The sequence below is a fragment of the Mustelus asterias genome, chromosome 21 (genome assembly GCF_964213995.1).
Source record: "Mustelus asterias chromosome 21, sMusAst1.hap1.1, whole genome shotgun sequence".
NCBI classification, from domain to species: Eukaryota; Metazoa; Chordata; class Chondrichthyes; order Carcharhiniformes; family Triakidae; genus Mustelus; species Mustelus asterias.
Window position 1 is genome coordinate 28,994,512 of NC_135821.1, and position 20,855 is coordinate 29,015,366.

Genomic DNA, 20,855 nt, shown 5'->3' on the forward strand with positions numbered 1-20,855 from the left:
TTCACTCTGGGTTTTCGCCTCTCCCTGGAGATCACATGGTCTGGAATGGGGGGGTGGGGGTAAGTTAATAGGTTGTAATGAACAAAGCATCGTAGCTGTGAGGGACAGCTCGGTGGATAGGATATTGGTATGTAGATAGGCTGGAAAATTGGGTGGGGATCCTGGATTCAGGATTCAATCCTGGACTCGGGAGCGGCGCGGGCTTGGAGGGCCGAAGGGCCTGTTCCTGTGCTGTATTGTTCTTTGTTCTTTGGATGCTCTTATGTTGTGCGATGTTACAATCGCAGTTTGTGAATTTGAATTGAGCTCATTAAAAAAATCTGAAATAAAAACCTAGTATCAGTAATGGGGACCATAAATCTACTGGACTGTCGTAGAACCCACCTGGTCCAACTGGTCCTTTAGGACAGGAAACATACTGGGCCCCAAATGGGTTCGATTCAGGATATCTCCAGCAGAAGAAAACGGGTGATCCATGAGGGGCTGTGGGCTATCAGAAGCAGCAGAATTGTATTCTGGTTCATTTCCTTTGGCCCAGAATATTACTCATTCTAGCGTTACCATCAAGCCAGACAACCCCCCCAAGAAGGAGAGTAAGAAGAGTATGCATACTTAAAAAGGAGGTGCCAACCTGAAGTAGCTACAAAACAGGAATGCAAACATCCTTAACAGTGGAAATAATGTGTTATCGCCAAAATTAACAATCTTATAACCAAGATACCTATTAAAGCTTTGAAATCCTGCCACACCCAGTCATGAATTCTTGTGGACAAATAAACAACTAATGAGTAAAGGAGGTGCTAAATACACCTTCATCCTCAATGATGATGGAGGCTTGCACAAGTTCAAAAGAGAGGGCTGAAGTATTGGAACTATCTTCAGCTAGAAATGCCAAGTTGGCAATCCATCTCATCTTCCTTGTTAGGTTCCTAGCATCACAGAAACCAGTCTTCAGCTAATTTGAGAGGTAGCCACATGATATCAAGAAACAACTAAAATCGCTGGGAACAGCCCGGACACATTCCCAGCTAGAGTGTTGAAAGCTTGGGCTCCAGAGACAGCAGCACTTCTCTTCAAGCTGCTCCAGTACAGTTTCAGAGGTTCATTGGGGCAATGGGCTAGGCACAATCATCTTCATTTGCTTCATCAGTGACTTTCCTTCCATCAAAAGGCTAGAGTGGGGAGGTTTGCTGATAAATGCATAGCGTTTAGTTGAGTTCGTTTTTCCGCAGATACTGAAAGAATCTATGTACAACAGATTCAGGGTTGGACCAAAAAGTGGCAAGTAACATGCGTACCACAGAAATGTCAAACAGTCACCATCCTCAACAAGAGACAGTCTAACTACCTTTGCTTGGCATTCAATGGCATTACAAAGCATGAATCTCTCTCCACCCATGCCCATCAATGTCATGGGGGTCATCACTGATTAGAATTTAATTGGACAAGCCACATAAATACTGCGACTAAAAGAGCAAATCAAAGGCTTGATATTCTGCAATGAGACTTCACTCCTGAAAGTCTTAGCTCCCCTGAAAAGGTACAAGTCAGGAGTATGATGGAATACTCTCCACTTGCCTGGAGGAGTGCAGTTTCAACAACACTCAAAAATCTCAACAGCATCCAGGACAAAGCAGCCCATTAGCACCCCAGCTGGAGTGGTGTGTGCAGTTTTGGTCTCCATATTTATGGAAAGGTATATTTGCATTGTAGGCCAAGGTGCACTGGATTGGGCCCTAGGGAGGAGAAGCCCAATGGTGAGAGACTGAATGAATGTGAATCATATTCTCTGGAGTTTAGAAGAATGAGGGGTGATCCAAGCGGAACACAAAATTCTGACCATCTCACTATGACATTCAATGGCATTACCATCACTGAATCCCTCAGATCAATTACCATTGACCAGAAACTGAAGTGGACCAGTTGTATAAATACTGTGAGTAACAGAGCAGGTCAGAGGCTTGGAATTACATTGCGAGCAACTCATCTTCTGACTCCCCAAAGCCTGTCCACCATCTCCCAGACTCGTGTTGGGAGTGTGGTGGAATGCTCAGCACTTGCCCGGATGAGTGCAGCTCTAACAACACTCAACAGACTTAACATCCAGAACAAAGCAGCCCTGCTTGATTAGCACCCCATCCACCACCTTAAACATTTACACCCTCCACCACAGTGGCAGCAGTGTGGACCATTTACAAGATGCACTGCAGCACCTCACCTAAGGCTCCTTCGACAACATCTTCCAGAATCTCCACCATTAGGACAAAGGAAGCAGATGCATGGGATCATTACATGCAAGCTCCCATCCAAGCCACACATCATCATCCTCATTTGGAACCATAATCACCCTTCAATCACCGTTACTGGATCAAAGTCCTAGAATTCCCTTCCTAATACCACATGGACTGAGGCAGTTCAAGGTGACAGCTCATCACCACCTTCTTAAGTGCAATTAATGTTGTTAATAAATGCTGCCCTAGACAGCAACACCCACATCCTGCAAATGATTAAATAAAGGAAAAAAACAGAGGGTTGAGAATGTTCAATCATCAACTGTACAAGGCTGGGATAAGACAAGTTTTTGGTATCTCAGGGAATCAAGAGATACGAGGATGAGGAAGGAAAGTGGGGTTGAAGCCCGAGATCAGCCATGATCATATTGAAACATAAAACTCTGTCAGGGCTGGACCGACTGGATGCAAGAATTATGTTATCTTTGGCTCGTGGTGGTGGGGCAGGGGAAGTGGGGGGGGGGGGGGGGGGGGTAACAGTTAGGATATAGGAAGTGCCATTTAGGGCTGAGATGAGGAGAAATAAAAGTGGTGAACCTGGGGAGTCCTCTACCACAGAAAGCTATGAAGGCCAAATCATTGAACATAGAACCATAGAAAATTACAGCTCAGAAACAGGCCTTTTGGCCCCTCTTGTCTGTGCCGAACCATTTTTTGCCTAGTCCCACTGACCTGCACTTGGACCATATCCCTCCACACCCCTCTCATCCATGAACCCATCCAAGTTTTTCTTAAATGTTAAAAGCATTTACCACTTTATCCGGCAGCTCATTCCACACTCCCAACACTCTCTGCTTGAAGAAGCCCCCACCTAATATTCCTTTTAAACTTTTCTCCTTTCACCCTTAACCCATGCCCTCTGGTTTTTTTCTCCCCTAGCCTCAGCGGAAAAAGCCTGCTTGCATTCATTCTATCTATACCCATCAAAATCCTATACACCTCTATCAAATCTCCCCTCAATCTTCTACGCTCCAGGGAATAAAGTCCCAACCTATTCAATCTCTCTCTGTAACTCAGCTTCTCAAGTCCCGGCAACATCCTTGTGAACCTTCTCTGCACTCTTTCAACACTCTTTTAAGGAAATAGATTTCTAGACTCTAAAGGCATCAAGGAGTATAGAGAGAGTGCAGGAGTGTGGCATTGAGACAAAAGATTCACCAGATTCTATTGGATGGAGCAGCAGGTTCGAATAGCTGTGACCTACTCTTGCTCCTATTTTCTATGTCTATGTTTCTTTGAATGGCATAGCAGGCTCGATGGACAGTATAGTCTACTCCTGCTCCTATGTCTTTGTTCTTTTGCTCGTCCACTTTCTTAAACTTTCACTTCTTCCACGACCAACAATGTGGTTGCAGCGTTTATCATCCACAAGACGCTCTGCAGCAACTAGCCAAGACTTTAACAGCACTTCCAAAGTCCATGATCTTAAATACTAAGAATGATAAGGGCTGGGCATTCATGGGACCACAACTCCAAGTAGCTTCCAAGTCAGCCTGACTGACTGAAATCCTGAAGCCTTAACTAACCACATCATGGGAGTGCCTTCAACACATGGATTGCAGTGTTCAAGTGGCTCACTACTGTGATGACAGTAGTGCAAATGATATGGATTTTTTTCTATTTAAGGGAATATTTAAAAATTCAGCTTTATACTACAAGCAGTCAGTACGTCTGGATGGAATACAACTTAGAGTAGGATAATTACTCATTTTAGCCACGTATTTATTTTAAGTAGAGCTAATGCATTTTTGTTTACTTAAGTTCCCCTGGGATTTCTGATTGACAGGGCCCTATGATCAGCAGCAGTGAGAGAACACTTTAGTTTGCCGAAGTCTAGTTGAAGGTGTCTGGAACCCTATCTCTCTCTGAAAGCTCCAAGACTGTTAACAAATGTTAACGCAAGTATGCCTGGGTTTGCTTACTGTATTTATTTTAAAATGGATTTGATTTATGCATGAATGGTGCTTATGGCGCGGAAGGTTGTTTCAGGTTACAGAGGGACATAGATAAGCTGCAGTGCTGGGCTGAGAGGTGGCAAATGGAGTTCAATGCGGAAAAGTGTGAGGTGATTCACTTTGGAAGGAGTAACAGGATTACAGAGTACTGGGCTAATAGTAAGATACTTGGTAGTGTGGCTGAACAGAGAGATCTCGGTGTCCATGTGCATAGATCCCTGAAAGTTGGCACCCAGGTTGATAGGGTTGTTAAGAAGGCGTACGGAGTATTAGCTTTTATTGGTAGAGGGATTGAGTTTTGGAGCCAGGAGGTCATGTTGCAGCTGTACAAATCTCTGGTGCGGCCGCACTTGAAGCATTGCGTACAGTTCTGGTTACTGCATTATAGGAAGGATGTGGAAGCACTGGAAAGGGTGCAGAGGAGATATACTAGGATGTTGCCTGTTATGGTGGGATGGTCTTATGAGGAAAGGCTGAGGGACTTGAGGTTGTTTTCGTTAGAGAGAAGGTCAAGAGGTGACTTAATAGAGGCATACAAGATGATCAGAGGATTAGATAGGGTGGATAGTGAGAGCCTTTTTCCTCGGATGGTGATGACTAACACGAGGAGACATAGCTTTAAATTGAGGGGTGATAGATATAGGACAGATGTCAGAGGTAGGTTCTTCACTCAGAGTGGTAAGGGCATGGAATTCCCTGCCTGCAGCAGTAGTGGACTCGTCAACATTAAGGGCATTTAAATGATCATTGGATAAACATATGGATGATATTGGAATAGTGTAGGTTAGATGGGCTTTAGATTGGTTTCACTGTTCGGCGCAACATCGAGGGCCGAAGGGCCTGTACTGCACTGTAATGTTCTATTTGGAACCAAAATGGTGATAAGTTAGAAATTCAAGCTGTTTCCTTCCCATTTTTAAATATTGTTCAACTGTTAATAGTTGTTTCATTTGTTGGTTATATTTAAACTATACTATTGAATAAAGTTTATTTCACTACAGAAGTTCCTACTTTGTCAGTGGAATCATTCCTGGAAAGAAATATCCTTTCTTCACATTTGGGCCAAAAGAGAAAAATTGTCGGGGTCTAGTCTGGCTTCATAATATAGCTTGAGGTTCTGGTCCAGGACCCTAACAGTCCAAAAGACGTGCTGGTTAGATGCACTGGCCATGCTAAGTTCTCTCTCAATGCACCCGAACAGGCACCAGAGTATAGCTACTAGGGGATTCTCACAGTAACTTCATTGCAGTGTTAATGTAAGCCTACTTGTGACACTAACAAATAAACGTTACCACTACCCCCACCTTTCCAAGACACAAACTTTTATATGCTCTGTTTGTGAACAGAACTCCCACTCACTTGACGAAGGAGCAGCAAGCACTCCAAAAGCTAGTGGCTTTTGCGACCAAATAAACCTGTTGGACTTTAACCTGGTTTTGTGAGACTTCTTACAGAAATGAATGCCAGAAATCAAACAAACAGAAAATGCTGGAAACACACAAAGTTCAACAATATCTTCGAGAAACAGCACGGATACATTTCGGGTTGAGACCAATGCTTCCTCTGGATTTTACTTTACTGGGCAGGTTACAAACTTCTCCGAGCATTAATTTTTGTCTATGGACAATTTGTATTTTTTTAAAAATTAACCACTTAGAGCACATGTGCAACAAAGCAAATAAATAACACTGATATTTATTGAAGATGACTTACATTATTATGCTGGACATTGCTTGTTTGTTTTTCCCCATTTTTCAGTGATGGAACATTTTGCCAAGGTTGACATCTTTGTATTCTGAGATGTAAGACAATTCAGACAATTTTCTCAAAACCTCATCTAGCAGTGTCTGCAAAATGAACTATGGCTCTGTAAACTTTGAGACAATACTCTGCGATAGGATCAATGGCTTACACCATGCAATAGTCACATAAGGACATTTACAGAAAATTAATACCATAACCAATGCACTTTTTATTCAAAAGTTCTGATTGATAATGCATCAACTGACATTGGTAAGGCCACACTTGGAATACTGTGTACAAGTCTGGTCACCCTAATATAGAAAGGATATTAAACTAGAAAGAGCGCAGAAGAAATTTACTAGGAGGTTACCCGGACTTGATGGTTTGAGTTATAAGGAGAGGCTGGATAGACTGGGACTTTTTTTCTCTGGATCGTAGGAGGCTGAGGGGTGATCTTATAGAGGCCAATAAAATAATGAGGGGCACAGATCAGCTAGTCAATATCTTTTCCCAAAGGTAGGGGAGTCTAAAACTCTGGGACCTCTGCTGTTTGTGAGTTATTTAAACGATCTGGAAGAAGGTGTAACTGGGACGACACGAAAATGGCTGGACTTGCAGATAGTGAGGAACATTGTCAGAGGCTACAGATGGATATAGATAGGCTGGAAATTTGGGCAAAGAAATGGCAGATGGAGTTCAATCCAGATAAATGCAAAGTGATGCATTTTGGTAGAACTAACGTAGTGGGGAGCTATACGATAAATGGCAGAACCGTAAAGGGTGTCGATACACAGAGGGACCTGGGTGTGCAAGTCCACAGATCCTTGAAGGTGACGGCACAGGTGGAGAAGGTAGTGAAGAAGGCATATCATAGAAATCATAGAAACCCTACAGTGCAGAAACAGGCCATTCGGCCCATCAAGTCTGCACCGACCACAATCCCACCCAGGCCCTACTCCCATATCCCTACATATATTACCTGCTAATCCCTCTAACCTACGCATCTCCGGACACTAAGGGGCAATTTTAGCATGGCCAATCAACCTAACCCGCACATCTTTGGACTGTGGGAGGAAACCGGAGCACCCGGAGGAAACCCACGCAGACACGAGGAGAATGTGCAAACTCCACACAGACAGTGACCCGAGCCGGGAATCGAACCCAGGACCCTGGAGCTGTGAAGCAGCAGTGCTAACCACTGTGCTACCGTGCTACCATGCTTGCCTTTATAGGGCGGGGCATAGAGTATAAAAGTTGGGGTCTGATGTTGCGGTTGTATAGAATGTTGGTTCGGCCGCATTTGGAATACTGCGCCCAGTTCTGGTCGCCACACTACCAGAAGGACGTGGAGGCTTTAGAGAGAGTGCAGAGGAGGTTTACCAGGATGTTGCCTGGTATGGAATGGCTTAGTTATGAGGAGAGATTGGGTAAACTGGGGTTGTTCTCACTGGAAAGACGGAGGATGAGGGGTGACCTAATTGAGGTGTATAAAATTAGGGTGAACGGTGGGAAGCTTTTTCCCAGGTCGGTGGTGACGTTCACGAGGGGTCATAGGTTCAAGGTGAGGTGGGGGCCTGGAATGCGCTGCCGGGCAAGGTGGTGGAGGCGGACACACTGGGAACGTTTAAGACTTATCTAGATAGCCACATGAACGGAGTGGGAATGGAGGGATACAAAAGAATGGTCTAGTTTGGACCAGGGAGCGGCGCGGGCTTGGAGGGCCGAAGGGTCTGTTCCTGTGCTGTATTGTTCTTTGTAAAACTAGAGGGCATAGGTTTAAGGTGAGAGGGGAGATACAAAAGTGTCCAGAGGGGCAAGTTTTTCACACAGAGGGTGGTGAGTGTCTGGAACAAGCTGCCAGAGGTAGTAGTAGAGGCGGTACAATTTTGTCTTTTAAAAAGCATTTAGACAGTTACATGGATAAGATGGGTATAGAGGGATATGGGCCAAATGCGGGCAATTGAGATTAGCTTAGGGGTTTAAAAAGGGCAGCATGGACAAGTTGGGCTGAAGGGCCTGTTTTTCCATGCTGTAAACCTCTATGACTCTAACGTCCGAATTGCTGGCTAACTCACAAACACAGCCTTTTTCTGCAAAGGCAAAATATAATGATGCTGAAATTAAAAACAGGAAGTTCTGGAAATACTCAGTAGGTCAGTCAGCATCTGTGGGTAGAAAACATTTCCGGTCAATGACCTTGCACCAGAACTTTTTTTTTTAAATGATCTGCTAAATATTGCATTTGCAGTTCCACTACTTTCACTGTTATATGGCTCCAAACATCATTGACGCCTAGATTTTCTCTATGGACAAGTGTTGCCCTAGTTAGTGCAGTACTTACTTTAGAACTAGGCAGCTCTTACACTCAACTAGTATGACAGATATGCCATCTGAAGTCAACATCAGTCTCTGCAGAGGCGCACTGTAATCCACGTAGAATGTTTGATAGCATCTGTAATATTGAGCATTATATGTACTTAGTTAGATAACACCAGCAAACAACTGTGTGACAGGTATAATTCTGCTCTCGAAGCCTGCTCAGAACTGGCTTCACAACCACGTCAGAGCTCTCAAATACCAGCATATGAACTCAAAACTGCAGACAAATGTCACTATCTACTTCTGATTTAGTGTTTAATAGACTATACATTTTCAAAAGCATAACCCTTACTTCTCTCAGTAGTAGGAAAATTTAATATATTTTGCTATGTGCTCGTTAATTTGTTGCACTGACAACACAGATGTGCTTTTTTTTCCAGCAAGTAACATCCGTCAGTCAGAATTTTTATGTTGTCCAATTTGCTCATTGGATTTGCTCCAAATCCCTTATCTCAGTGTGCATACTTGTTTTCAACAGACTGCAAATAAACTCCAATGCAATATTTCCATTTATATAAAGTTTCAAACTGTATCAACATGAACTTTTTAAACTAAGTGACATTTCAAATTGCCCAGTTTTCATTCAGTCCATCTTTTACCACTTGGAAATTTTCCATCAACTTTTAGTCATAACTAACAAACCCCAGCACTAACTGAATATTGAGAAACGTCCATCCAGTTTCATACAACCCATATTAGAGGCACTTGTTGGTTCAGATTCCACAGCTTCTAAAAATCATTCTTTACATTTTGAACTTTTCCACTCACTGTTGGTGCTTGGGTTCTGTTCTTTTGCTTAGAATCAGAATCTCCACAGTGCAGCCGGCCGGCATTTGGTCCATTGAGTCTGCGCCGACAACAATCCAACCGAGGCCCCACCCCCGTAACCCCACATAATTACCCCGCTAATCCCTTTAACCTACGCATCCCAGGACACTAAGGGGCAATTTAGTATGGCCAATCAACCTAACCAGCACATCTTTGGACTTTGGGAGGAAAGTGGAGCACCCGGAGGAAACCCACAGACTTGGGGAGAATATGCAAAAATTCCAGTGACCTAAGCTGGGAACCAAACCCAGGTCCCTGGAGCTGTGAAATAGCTGTGCTAACCACTGTGTCACCATGCCACCCATATAACATGGTTAGGGAACTCTGCCTCACTTTATTTAATGCCTCCCAACATCATCTCCTACACTTAGCCTTGCCCCTGATCTCCTCTTCCACACTGCTGTCAGTCTGAATAAACTTTCCGCCTTCAATCTTGCCCCTGATCACTTCTGCTCGTCTTTCAGGATATCCTTCTTTCCTGCCTTCAGCCTTGCCCTCCTCTCCCTAACTCTAAGAATTTTATAATGCAGCTGGAATACATTTCCTCAGAAGGGAAGTCCAGGGTAAGAGGGGGCATAAGCTTAAAATTAGAGGTAGGCCATTCAGGGGTGATGTCAGGAAGCGCTTTTTCACATAGAGGGTAGCTCCCCAAATGGCTGCTGAGGCTGGGTCAACTGAAATTTAAAAATGGAGATTGGCAGAACTTTGGGCAAGGTCATTAAAGCATACATTAGCCACGACCTAACAGAATAGTAGAACAGGCAAATAATTGAATGGCCTACTCCCGTTTCTGTATTCTGCAACCTCTACCACCTCAACATCCTACCTATATTGTGGAGAACAAAGCTGTAAATAAGATTGCAGCTGTGGTTTAGGCTTTCCTATTACAGCTCAACTTTTATATTGCATTCTATTCTGACCATAAACACAATATTCCATCCAATTTTTAAAATACCATGTCTTATGAATGCCAATCCCAAGTGCCTCTGCTCTTCCATATCACAGCCTCTCCCAAATGTTAATATTGAAGAATACAATGAACCACCTTACAGACATTGAACTCCTGTATCCTCTTGTATTGGCACAAAGGATCAAGCCCATATAATGCACAAAGGCACAGAGACTGGAGTATCTGCACATACTGTGTCACTAAGGAGTAGCAAACTTAAATTGGAAACTTAGTAGGATGGGATTGCCAAGAATAATTTTATTATTGTTTGGAAGCAATTGTCAATCTTTATAGAGATTGATGAATAAAATAAGCGGCTGTTTAATCTGAAATCACAGCTGTCGTGGTGAAATGTAGAACGTCAGATAATCCAATTACATACAAGTTGTATTGGCTTATGGCGCAGTGAATTGATTAAACATTTCATCTCTGGGTCCTGATCATCCTCATGGGATGGAAGTCTCTGCTAGCTCAGCAGGTCCTCGTTAAATGAGTTTGGATAGCCTGATCCAATTGTCAATTGGCATCGCGAGGATTTCTTTATTCTTTTGTGGAATGTGGAAAGACAGCCTTTGTTGCCCATCTCTAATTGTCATGGTGCAATGTAGATGTTAGATAATCAGAAAATCAACACCACAGTAATCAGATTCATCAACAAGTAGGATAGAAACCACCCTTAGTTTGGCCGTTGGATATAATATCAACTGTCCACACAGAGGATCTCAGAAGGGATTTCTTCAGAAAATCTTCAAGCTTCCAAGGTCAAACCAGAGCTAACCTGTGGTAAATTTCTTTCAAGGATAGTGGGTACATCACGGCCCAATATAATGATCGACCGTACTCACTGATTCCAAGAAAGCTCGTTCCTTTTTATTAAAACCCAAAATGAGTTTTCTGATTTCTTCACATAAGTTGTTAACACTGCATTTGTACCACACAGGTAGCTACTCCGCATGGTAGTAATTGAAATGGCGTATACTCTGAACACAGTATGATGATCTTCAACCATTTCAAGTTGATTTTGAACCATATGGAAATCTTAAAAGCATTGTCAATCTTCTCTGCATCATCAATCTTCTCTGTATCATTCAAATTTTAGTTTATGAGCTGTCAAAGTGAGCATACAAGCATTGCTATTGCACATTCTAATTTTGCAAGAATTGATTCTACCACTCACAAAAGAGTAGAACTGAACAGTGGAACCAGCGTTGCTCCTCGTTAACAAGGTGGAAACAAGGTGCAAATGGCCGAGGGTTCCAACAGACTCACCAAGTAAGCAGATAAAGACATAATATTGGTTTGTTTTAATTGCAAAGTAGCAAACAAGTATTCATCACAATTTCATACAACACAGGAAAACTTAAATTGTTCGTAAATCTTATTAAATGGTTTGCAGGAAATTTATTTCAATTGTTTTCAATTAACAATACAAGTATAGACAAGAAGTCGGGTAAGGAAAAGAGATTAAAGGGGAATAAAATAAAACCTTATTATTTGGGTCTTAAAACTAACTGTAAACTCAGAAATCTGACTGTCCAAATGACCATTAAGAACTAAGTAAATGATGGGGGCAAGCAGTGTAACAGCTAGTAACCAAAGTACCTGGTGCAGAAAAATAATGCCACTATGGATACTGAGGAACATCACACTGGAATATTCTTATAGTACAGAAGTCAGTTTCTCAAAGCAAAGCTGGCAACTTTAAAAAATAAAATAAAATCACAGTAATTGTGGAATGACCACAATTGGCTAACAAAAACTAGTGATATAATCTTCATGGAATACATTGGTATATTTTAGATCTGTGACACCCTGGTGTTCATCACAGACAACACCCTAAGCTGCCTGGAGTGTGCCACATATAACCACAAGCATTTGGAAAACCCAGGGTTCTCTGAACTCCAACCAAACAGTTCCCGCAAGTTGCTTATGTGTGGAAAATCCTCTTCTGTTTCTTGGTAAATAATGAATCAATTTTTGTGAATAACAAACACTATACGTTATTTTATGGGCATGATTTCACTGTCAAAAAATAAAAGTTCATGAGTAAAGATCCAAAATAACAGTGATGTCTATTGTGTTCCAGAAGTGTTCTGAAGACATGCTACGGTTTTCTGAGGATTACATGCACGCAAAGCTAGTAAGATCTTTTCTTGATGGAAGTATGTTAGGACACACACAGTCCTAAAAAGCTACTGAAATCACATTAACTCATCACCTCCAGTTTTGGACCCTTTCAATCTGAACTTCTATTGCAACTGCAAGAATAAAACTGTTCCATTTTAATTATATTAAAAAGTACACATACAGACAAAATACAAACTTGGCAATTTAGGTTTCTGGTTTCCAAAAATGTCTCAGCGCATTTCCAAATTTATAAGTGTGGGGGGGGAATCTTCCAAATCCAGTTTGCATTTTTTAAAAATACAACTGGAAAGGTGGGGGTTGTGGGGAAATTAATGAAGGGCCAGGTTTATTGCAGCAGTTGCGTTTTTCCTTATGAATCCTATTTGGTGATTTAACAAGAACTGGGCAGTAAATTTGTTCCACCACATAAGTTAATTAAAAACGATACACTTTTTCTCCAACCAAACCAAGGGGGCTTCTTGAGGCGTATCTGAACAGACCAATTAATGTTCTTTCAGATTACCATTTAACACAAACAGTGTCAACCTTGTGGGAAGAGGGTGGAGAGGAGAGTTATTTTTGTTGTGAGGAGGGAAGCTTCTTCTTGTGAGAAAAAACCATTAGTTACCTCTGAACTGTTTCTCCGATCTAACTGCATGAGATTCTGAACGTTTTCGCCAAATGGTTGCGAGTCAATGCCACTGTCAAAAACACAAACTGTGACAAAGACGAACGTTACAATTTTAGGGCAACTTCTGAAGTAAATACCATTCTGGGCATAGGGATCAACGTCTGCAAGCCTGCACAGCCATAGTGACAAGTCAATATGAAGCTGCAAGCTGACAAAGCAGTCGCTTCCCCCAAGCCACCAGTTCAACTTATTTTTATTTAGACTCAAATAAAATTTACAATGGGTTTCAGATGCCATATTTAAAAGAAAACGCAAAATAAATTTCATTATTCAAAACAAATTAGCACCCTTGTGCCAATGGAAGGAGGAACCCTAATGTTAGTGGCATTACAGCACCAGTACATGCACACACAGTACATTCTAGGCACCTCCAATTGCTGCCTTCAAACCAGCTGGTTAAACTGACAAAACATCCTCAACATCTTCAACTATCTAATATTTTTGTTATCGGTCACCTAGCTGCTGGAATTTTTTTTCTAAGTCCAAAAACAAAACAAGAGCTCCCCTATTTGAGTTAAACAATCATAAAGACATCCTCTGCCCCGGTTCCAAAAATATTTTGTCCGTTAGATTTCTCCTGCTTCTCGTTCCTCAGAGCTGTGTTCTGATTTGCCATTAGCACTCTCATAGGAACGCTTTTTCTCCTTGCGATCTTTTTCCCTTGATTTTTCTCTGTCTCGATCTCTGGATCTGTCTCGGTCTCTCGACCTAGAAAAATGGGATAACCTTAGCTTAGGCATATTATCAAAGTAATTGCACAAGGGCACATCTATTACCAATCAGCAGCACCTCAAATTCTACTATTTTGGGTGAGGAGGGTGGTAAAAGCACTGGATTTTTATAATCAATTCATTAGGCGCTTGTCCTGCCAACTACACTGAAGGAGTCATCCCAGGTTCATTTTCACTTTACCAACAAATCTGGAGTCTTTATCAGCCGTGGTTTTGAACTGCTACTCTAAAGTATCAAAGCTTCAAGACTCTAACAATCAAAGCAAATAGTTGAAAGTATAAATACCACAATATATAGTGTGAAGTAATTGTAACTGGAAAATTTGCACAGAAAGGAGAGAGTGAAAAACTCATGCTCTTTCTCCAAATTTCTTTTGAGAAAGTCTAATACTTTTAAACAGCCCACAATAACCAATCCAGCAAATTTCCAAGTTAATGATAAAAACAAATGTCCCCTCCCCACACCTTTGAAGTTGTGTTCCCCTCCCAATTTTGTAATGCCAGTTCTCAATAGAGCTCCATAGCGGTTACTTGCTACTGGGGTGGCACAACGCAGTGGTTAGCAGTGCTGCCTCACAGCACCAGGGACCCGGGTTCGATTCCCAGCTTGGGTCAATGTCTGTGTGGTATCTGCACGTTCTCCCCGTGTCTGCGTGGGTTTCCTCCGCATGCTCCAGTTTCCTCCCACAGTCCAAAAGACATGCTGGTTAGGGTGCATTGACCATGCTAATTTCTCCCTCAGTGTACCCAACATGCGCTGGAGTGTGGCAACTAGGGGATTTTCACAGTAACTTCATTGCAGTATTAATGTAAGCCTACTTGTGATTAATAAACTTTATTTTACTTTTTTTTAAACTTTGTTTGGAAGAGTGGAACCAATTCCCAACACAAATCCATCATAATCAAGGGTGCTGCTGGTGACTGACAGTTTGCTCAGGTCATGGGTGGAATCTTGGGAAGGCTACATCTGGCAATGCAGGACTGTTATTCATTCTACTTGCTCCTGACATGGAAGGCAATGTCTAACATTCAGGTGGTCCCAGCTGGACAAGCAGTAAGATTACCTATGCTATTGACTGTCCTGTTCAAGGTTAATTCAATTCTAGCAGTACAGTTAGGGTGCCCCTAAGCATGTTGAATAGTTAGGAAAGGTAAAGAGAGACACCCTGAATTGACAGGGCATAACGCATTGGATTGCCCAAGTGAGCAGAATATTACTTCAGACGATACATACACAAATTGGTGAACTGTCAAAGAAACAAAACAGAAGTAGGTCCAAATAAAGAAATTACATGAAAACAGAGGGAAAATCAAAGAGTGACTCCAAAACATGCGAAAGTACTAACATGATATTTGGTTCTGGAAATGCATTTTATAATCTTACATTAGTATCCATACTTAAAAGTTCATGCAAATGATCTATTAAAAATTAGAAACCAGGAACAGTTTAAAACAAAAGGAATGGAATATTACAGGTGGATAAAACTGAAAGCTTTTAGAAAAAATTGCTTTCATGTGGAATTGACATTTAGCATGGTTAAAACGCTAACTTCAGCCAATAGAAGGTTTTCTGCTTTGGTTGTTTAACTGCAACAGGCATATTTCATACACAAGATGCTGATGTCAGATTTCTATTGAATTAATTGATCTCAGATATACTGACAAAGTAACCTTTAACATTAAGCTACGTACTTTCTTTTGGAACTTTTCTCTCTGCTCCGATCTCTCTCTCGCTCTCTGTCCCTTGAGCTATGCCTGCTGCGGTGGTGACTGCGGCTTCTGCTTCTGCTTCCAGACCGAGACTTGTGCCGGCGGCGTCGGTCCCGAGACCTAGAGCGGGAACGTTTGCGCCGGTCATGGGATGCAGACCTGGATCGATGCCGACGACGTTCCCTTGATCTTGATCTGAAAAACAATTTCCCCCAATTATTCTCTTTTCTTAAGAACCGCAAACACGTGCCTGAGAATCATAAGAACATAAGAACAATCAAACAACTACTCCCTTCTGATCCCTGTTCTTGCTTTGATGGCAGCATGGTAGCACAGTGGTTAGCACTGCTGCCTCACAGTACCACAGATCTGGGTTCAATTCCGGCCTTGGGTCACTGTCTGTGTGAAGTCTGCACGTTCTCCCGGTGTCTGCGTGGGTTTTCTCCGGATGCTCCAGTTTCCTCTCACACTCCAAAGATGTGCAGGTTAGATGGATTGGCTATGCTAAATTTCCCCTTAGTGTCAGGGGGATTAGCAGGGTAAATATGCGGGGTTACGAGGATAGGGCCTGGGTGAGATTGTCGCCAGTGCAGGCTTGATGGGCCAAATGGCCTCCTTCTGCACTGTACAGATTCTATCATTTAATCAGTAGTTAGTCACCTCTCACATTCAGCTCATGATCATGTTTGTATTAAAGTGTTGAGTTGAGAACTCTGGGAGAATCTGAGCATAGAGTTTGCAAATTGGTTACAGGTGAGAAGGTATTGCCTCGATGGCTCTACTGATTACCTCTGTCATCTTTTGCTGCTGAATTTAAGTTAAAAATGTGACAGGGTACTGGAAGTCTTTAGTGTAGACCATGATCTCGGTCATAATTAAACTGAAAGAGCTTGTCTAGAGTGTTAGTTAGTATTGATGTGTAGATCTTCAGCCTTGCAACTGAAATGTTCTATTCCTTGCTGTGTTGCATGCACTTAGCTGCTTAGGTATGATCATTGGAGAGAAGAAAATTGGCACCTATGATGCTGGGTACCTCAAGAGGAAAAACAACCATCATCCATTTAACACTTTTGACTGAAGCTGCTTCAAGTTCTTTCCTTTCATGCTCCAAGTCCTTGCAGTTAGGAATATAAATATACTTGCTAAGATGTTAAAGAAAACTTACCTCTTCCGATCCCTACTACGAGACCTGGTCCTGCAATATTAAGAAGACGTTGCTGAAAGAATTATACCACAATATTTTGTGTTTTAAACAAAAACATTTACTGTACAAGAGTTAAATAAAGCAAGTATTAACTTTTCAGCCTAAGCCCTGTGAGCCAAAGTCTTATAGCTCACACTCTGCTTCCCACACACTACACTGCCCGCTCCCGACGCTGCCCGCTGTATACTGCAGCCTACCTTTTATACTTCACGCGCTTAAAAAACCCTTCCCAGACTCCTTTGCTGCCCACATCTAGTTTTCACTTTAAACTTGAAAAACTGCTGTTAAAGTAAAGGCCAAAAAAATACACACACTAGCTGACAAATTAAATAAATAAACAATTCAATTAATCTCTCACCAGCACTGCTGCCTTCAATCACCCCTCCCAGCTTGCTCCAGTGGATCAATGAGCAAGTAGGGGTGAGTTGAATTCATTTTTGCACTTTCTACCTGGTACTGGCAAGGTATCTAGAGGGGATGGGTGTGCAGGCAGTGCTATGTTCTTCTTGCACTATGTTTGAGGTGAGGGACGACGACAGGGTCCCTACTGATTACACCTGTGGGAAGTGCACCCATCTGCAGCTCCTCCAAAACCGTGTTAGGGAACTGGAGCTGGAGTTGGATGAACTTAGGATCATCAGGAACGCAGAGATGGCCATAGACACAAGCTTTAGGAATACAGTTACTCCGAGGATTGAAAACAGATGGGTGACGGTGAGAGGGGCTGGGAGGAAGCAGTCCGTGCAGGGATCCCCGGTGGTCGTTCCCCTTAGCAACAAGTATTCCGCTTTGGATACGGTTGAGGGGGATGACATACCAGTGGGGAGCCGCAGTGAGAGGATCTCCAGCACTGTGTCCGTCTCTGTGGCTCGGGAGGGAAAGGGGGAGAGCGGGAGGGCGATAGTTATTGGGGACTCGTTAGTTAGAGGGATAGATAGGAGGTTCTGTGGCAGCAAAAGAGACTCACGGATGGTATGTTGCCTACCGGATGCCAAGGTCCGTGATGTCTCAGACCGTGTTTTCCAGATTCTGAAGGGGGAGGGGAAACAGTCACAAGTCGTGGTGCACATTGGTACCAATGACATAGGTAAGAGAAGGGACGGGGATTTAAAGCAGGAATTTCTGGAGCTGGGCTGGAAGCTGAGAGCCAAGACGAAACATGTGGTCATCTCTGGTACGTTGCCGGTACCACGTGATAGCGAGTTGAGGAACAGGGAGAGAGTGCAGTTAAATATGTGGTTGCAGGGATGGTGTAGGAGGGAGGGTTTCAGATACGTGGATAATTGGAACACGTTCTGGGGAAGGTGGGACCTCTACAAACAGGACGGGGTGCACCTGAACCAGAGGGGCACCAATATCCTCGGAGGGAAATTTGTTACGGCTCTTCAGGGGGGTTTAAACTAATTTGTCAGGGGAGTGGGAAAGGGAGTTGTAGTCCAGAAGTCAGTGAGGGTGGTGAGGTATTTGGGAAGGTATCAGGGTCAAGGGTGGGTACTGGTAGACAGGAAGGTGGGTTGAAGTGTGTCTACTTCAATGCAAGGAGCATCCGGAACAAGGTAGATGAACATGGGGCGTGGATTGGTACTTGGGACTACGATGTTGTGGCCATTACGGAGACGTGGGTAGAACAAGGACAGGAATGGTTGTTGGACGTTCCGGGGTATAGATGTTTCACTAAGTGTAGGGAAGCTGGTAAAAGAGGTGGAGGAGTGGCATTGTTAATCAAGGATAGTTTAACGGCTGCGGAAAGGCACTTCGTGGGGGATCTGCACACTGAGGTAATATGGGCTGAAGTTAGAAATAGGAAAGGAGCGGTCACGTTGCTAGGAGTTTACTATAGGCCCCCAAATAGTAATAGAGATGTGGAGGAAGAAATTGCTAAGCAGATTATGGATATGTGTGGGGGTCACAGGGTAGTTGTCATGGGGGACTTTAACTTTCCAAATATTGATTGGAACCTTTGTAGGTCAAATAGTTCGGATGGGGCAGTTTTTGTGCAGTGTGTGCAGGAGGGTTTCCTGACACAATATGTGGATGGGCCGACTAGAGGTGAGGCCACATTGGATTTGGTACTGGGAAATGAACCGGGCCAAGCGTTAGATTTGGTTGTGGGAGAGCAATTTGGAGATAGTGACCACAATTCGGTGTCTTTTGTTATTGCAATGGAAAGGGATAGGGCCGTACGGCAGGGCAAGGTTTACAATTGGGGGAGGGGTAATTATGATGCGATTAGGCAAGAATTAGGGGGCATAAGTTGGGAACAGAAACTGTCAGAGAAAGGAACTAATGAAAAGTGGAACTTTTTCAAGGAACAAATACTGGATGTCCTTGATAGGTATGTTCCTGTCAGGCAGGGAGGAAATGGCCGAGTGAGGGAACCATGGTTCACAAAAGAGGTGGAATGTCTTGTGAAAAGGAAGAGGGAAGCTTATGTAGGGATGAGGAAACAAGGTTAGATGGCTCGATTGAGGGTTACAAGTTAGCAAGGAATGAGCTGAAAAAGGGGCTTAGGAGAGCTAGGAGGGGACATGAGAAGTCCTTGGCGGGTCGGATCAAGGAAAACTCCAAGGCTTTTTACTCTTATGTGAGGAATAAAAAAATGACCAGGGTGAGGTTAGGGCCGGTCAAGGACAGTAGTGGGAACTTGTGTATGGAGTCAGTAGAGATAGGCGAGGTGATGAATGAATACTTTTCTTCAGTGTTCACCAAGGAGAGGGGCCATGTTTTTGAGGAAGAGAAGGTGTTACAGGCTAATAGGCTGGAGGAAATAGATGTTCGGAGGGAGGATGTCTTGGCAGTTTTGAATAAACTGAAGGTCGATAAGTCCCCTGGGCCTGATGAAATGTATCCTAGGATTCTGTGGGAGGCAAGGGATGAGATTGCAGAGCCTTTGGCGTTGATCTTTGGGTCCTCGCTGTCCACGGGGATGGTGCCAGAGGACTGGAGAATGGCGAATGTTGTTCCTCTGTTTAAGAAAGGGAATAGAAATGACCCTGGTAATTATAGACCAGTTAGTCTTACTTCGGTGGTTGGTAAATTGATGGAAAGGGTCCTTAGGGATGGGATTTACGACCATTTAGTAAGATGCGGATTAATCCGAGATAGTCAGCACGGATTCGTGAAGGGCAAGTCGTGCCTCACAAATTTGATAGAATTTTTTGAGGAGGTAACTAAGTGTGTTGATGAAGGTAGGGCAGTTGATGTCATATACATGGATTTTAGTAAGGCGTTTGATAAGGTCCCCCATGGTCGGCTTATGATGAAAGTGAGGAGGTGTGGGATAGAGGGAAAGTTGGCCGATTGGATAGGTAACTGGCTGTCTGACCGAAGACAGAGGGTGGTGGTCGATGGAAAATTTTCGGATTGGAGGCAGGTTGCTAGCGGTGTGCCGCAGGGATCAGTGCTTGGTCCTCTGCTCTTTGTGATTTTTATTAATGACTTAGAGGAGGGGGCTGAAGGGTGGATCAGTAAATTTGCTGATGACACCAAGATTGGTGGAGTAGTGGATGAGGTGGAGGGCTGTTGTAGGCTGCAAAGAGACATAGATAGGATGCAAAGCTGGGCTGAAAAATGGCAAATGGAGTTTAACCCTGATAAATGTAAGGTGATTCATTTTGGTAGGACAAATTTAAATGTGGATTACAGGGTCAAAGGTAGGGTTCTGAAGACTGTGGAGGAACAGAGAGATCTTGGGGTCCATATCCACAGATCTCTAAAGGTTGCCAGTCAAGTGGATAGAGCTGTGAAGAAGGCCTATAGTGTGTTAGCTTTTATTAACAGGGGGTTGGAGTTTAAGAGCCGTGGGGTTATGCTGCAACTGTACAGGACCTTGGTGAGACCACATTTGGAATATTGTGTGCAGTTCTGGTCACCTCACTATAAGAAGGATGTGGAAGCGCTGGAAAGAGTGCAGAGGAGATTTACCAGGATGCTGCCTGGTTTGGAGGGTAGGTCATATGAGGAAAGGTTGAGGGAGCTAGGGCTGTTCTCTCTGGAGCGGAGGAGGCTGAGGGGAGACTTAATAGAGGTGTATAAAATGATGAAGGGGATAGATAGAGTGAACGTTCAAAGACTATTTCCTCGGGTGGATGGAGCTATTACAAGGGGGCATAACTATAGGGTTCGTGGTGGGAGATACAGGACGGATATCAGAGGTAGGTTCTTTACGCAGAGAGTGGTTGGGGTGTGGAATGGACTGCCTGCAGTGATAGTGGAGTCAGACACTTTAGAAACATTTAAGCGGTTAT

At 43.3% G+C, this 20,855-nt stretch overlaps 1 protein-coding gene across 18 annotated transcripts in view; it reads right to left on the reverse strand.

Moving 5' to 3' along the window:
* Window positions 1-11,428: 11,428 nt before the first annotated feature.
* LOC144509199 (putative RNA-binding protein Luc7-like 2) overlaps window positions 11,429-20,855 on the reverse strand; it is a 79,762-nt gene continuing 70,335 nt past the window's right edge. For all 18 annotated transcript variants that reach the window (XM_078237654.1, XM_078237669.1, XM_078237662.1 and 15 more), the window contains 3 exons: window positions 16,570-16,599; window positions 15,387-15,599; window positions 11,429-13,671 (listed from right to left, as the gene is read on the reverse strand). In XM_078237654.1, the coding sequence (XP_078093780.1) occupies window positions 13,530-13,671; window positions 15,387-15,599; window positions 16,570-16,599 (385 nt within the window). In that variant the 3' untranslated portion in view covers window positions 11,429-13,529. The remainder of the gene's footprint in view (window positions 13,672-15,386; window positions 15,600-16,569; window positions 16,600-20,855) is intronic.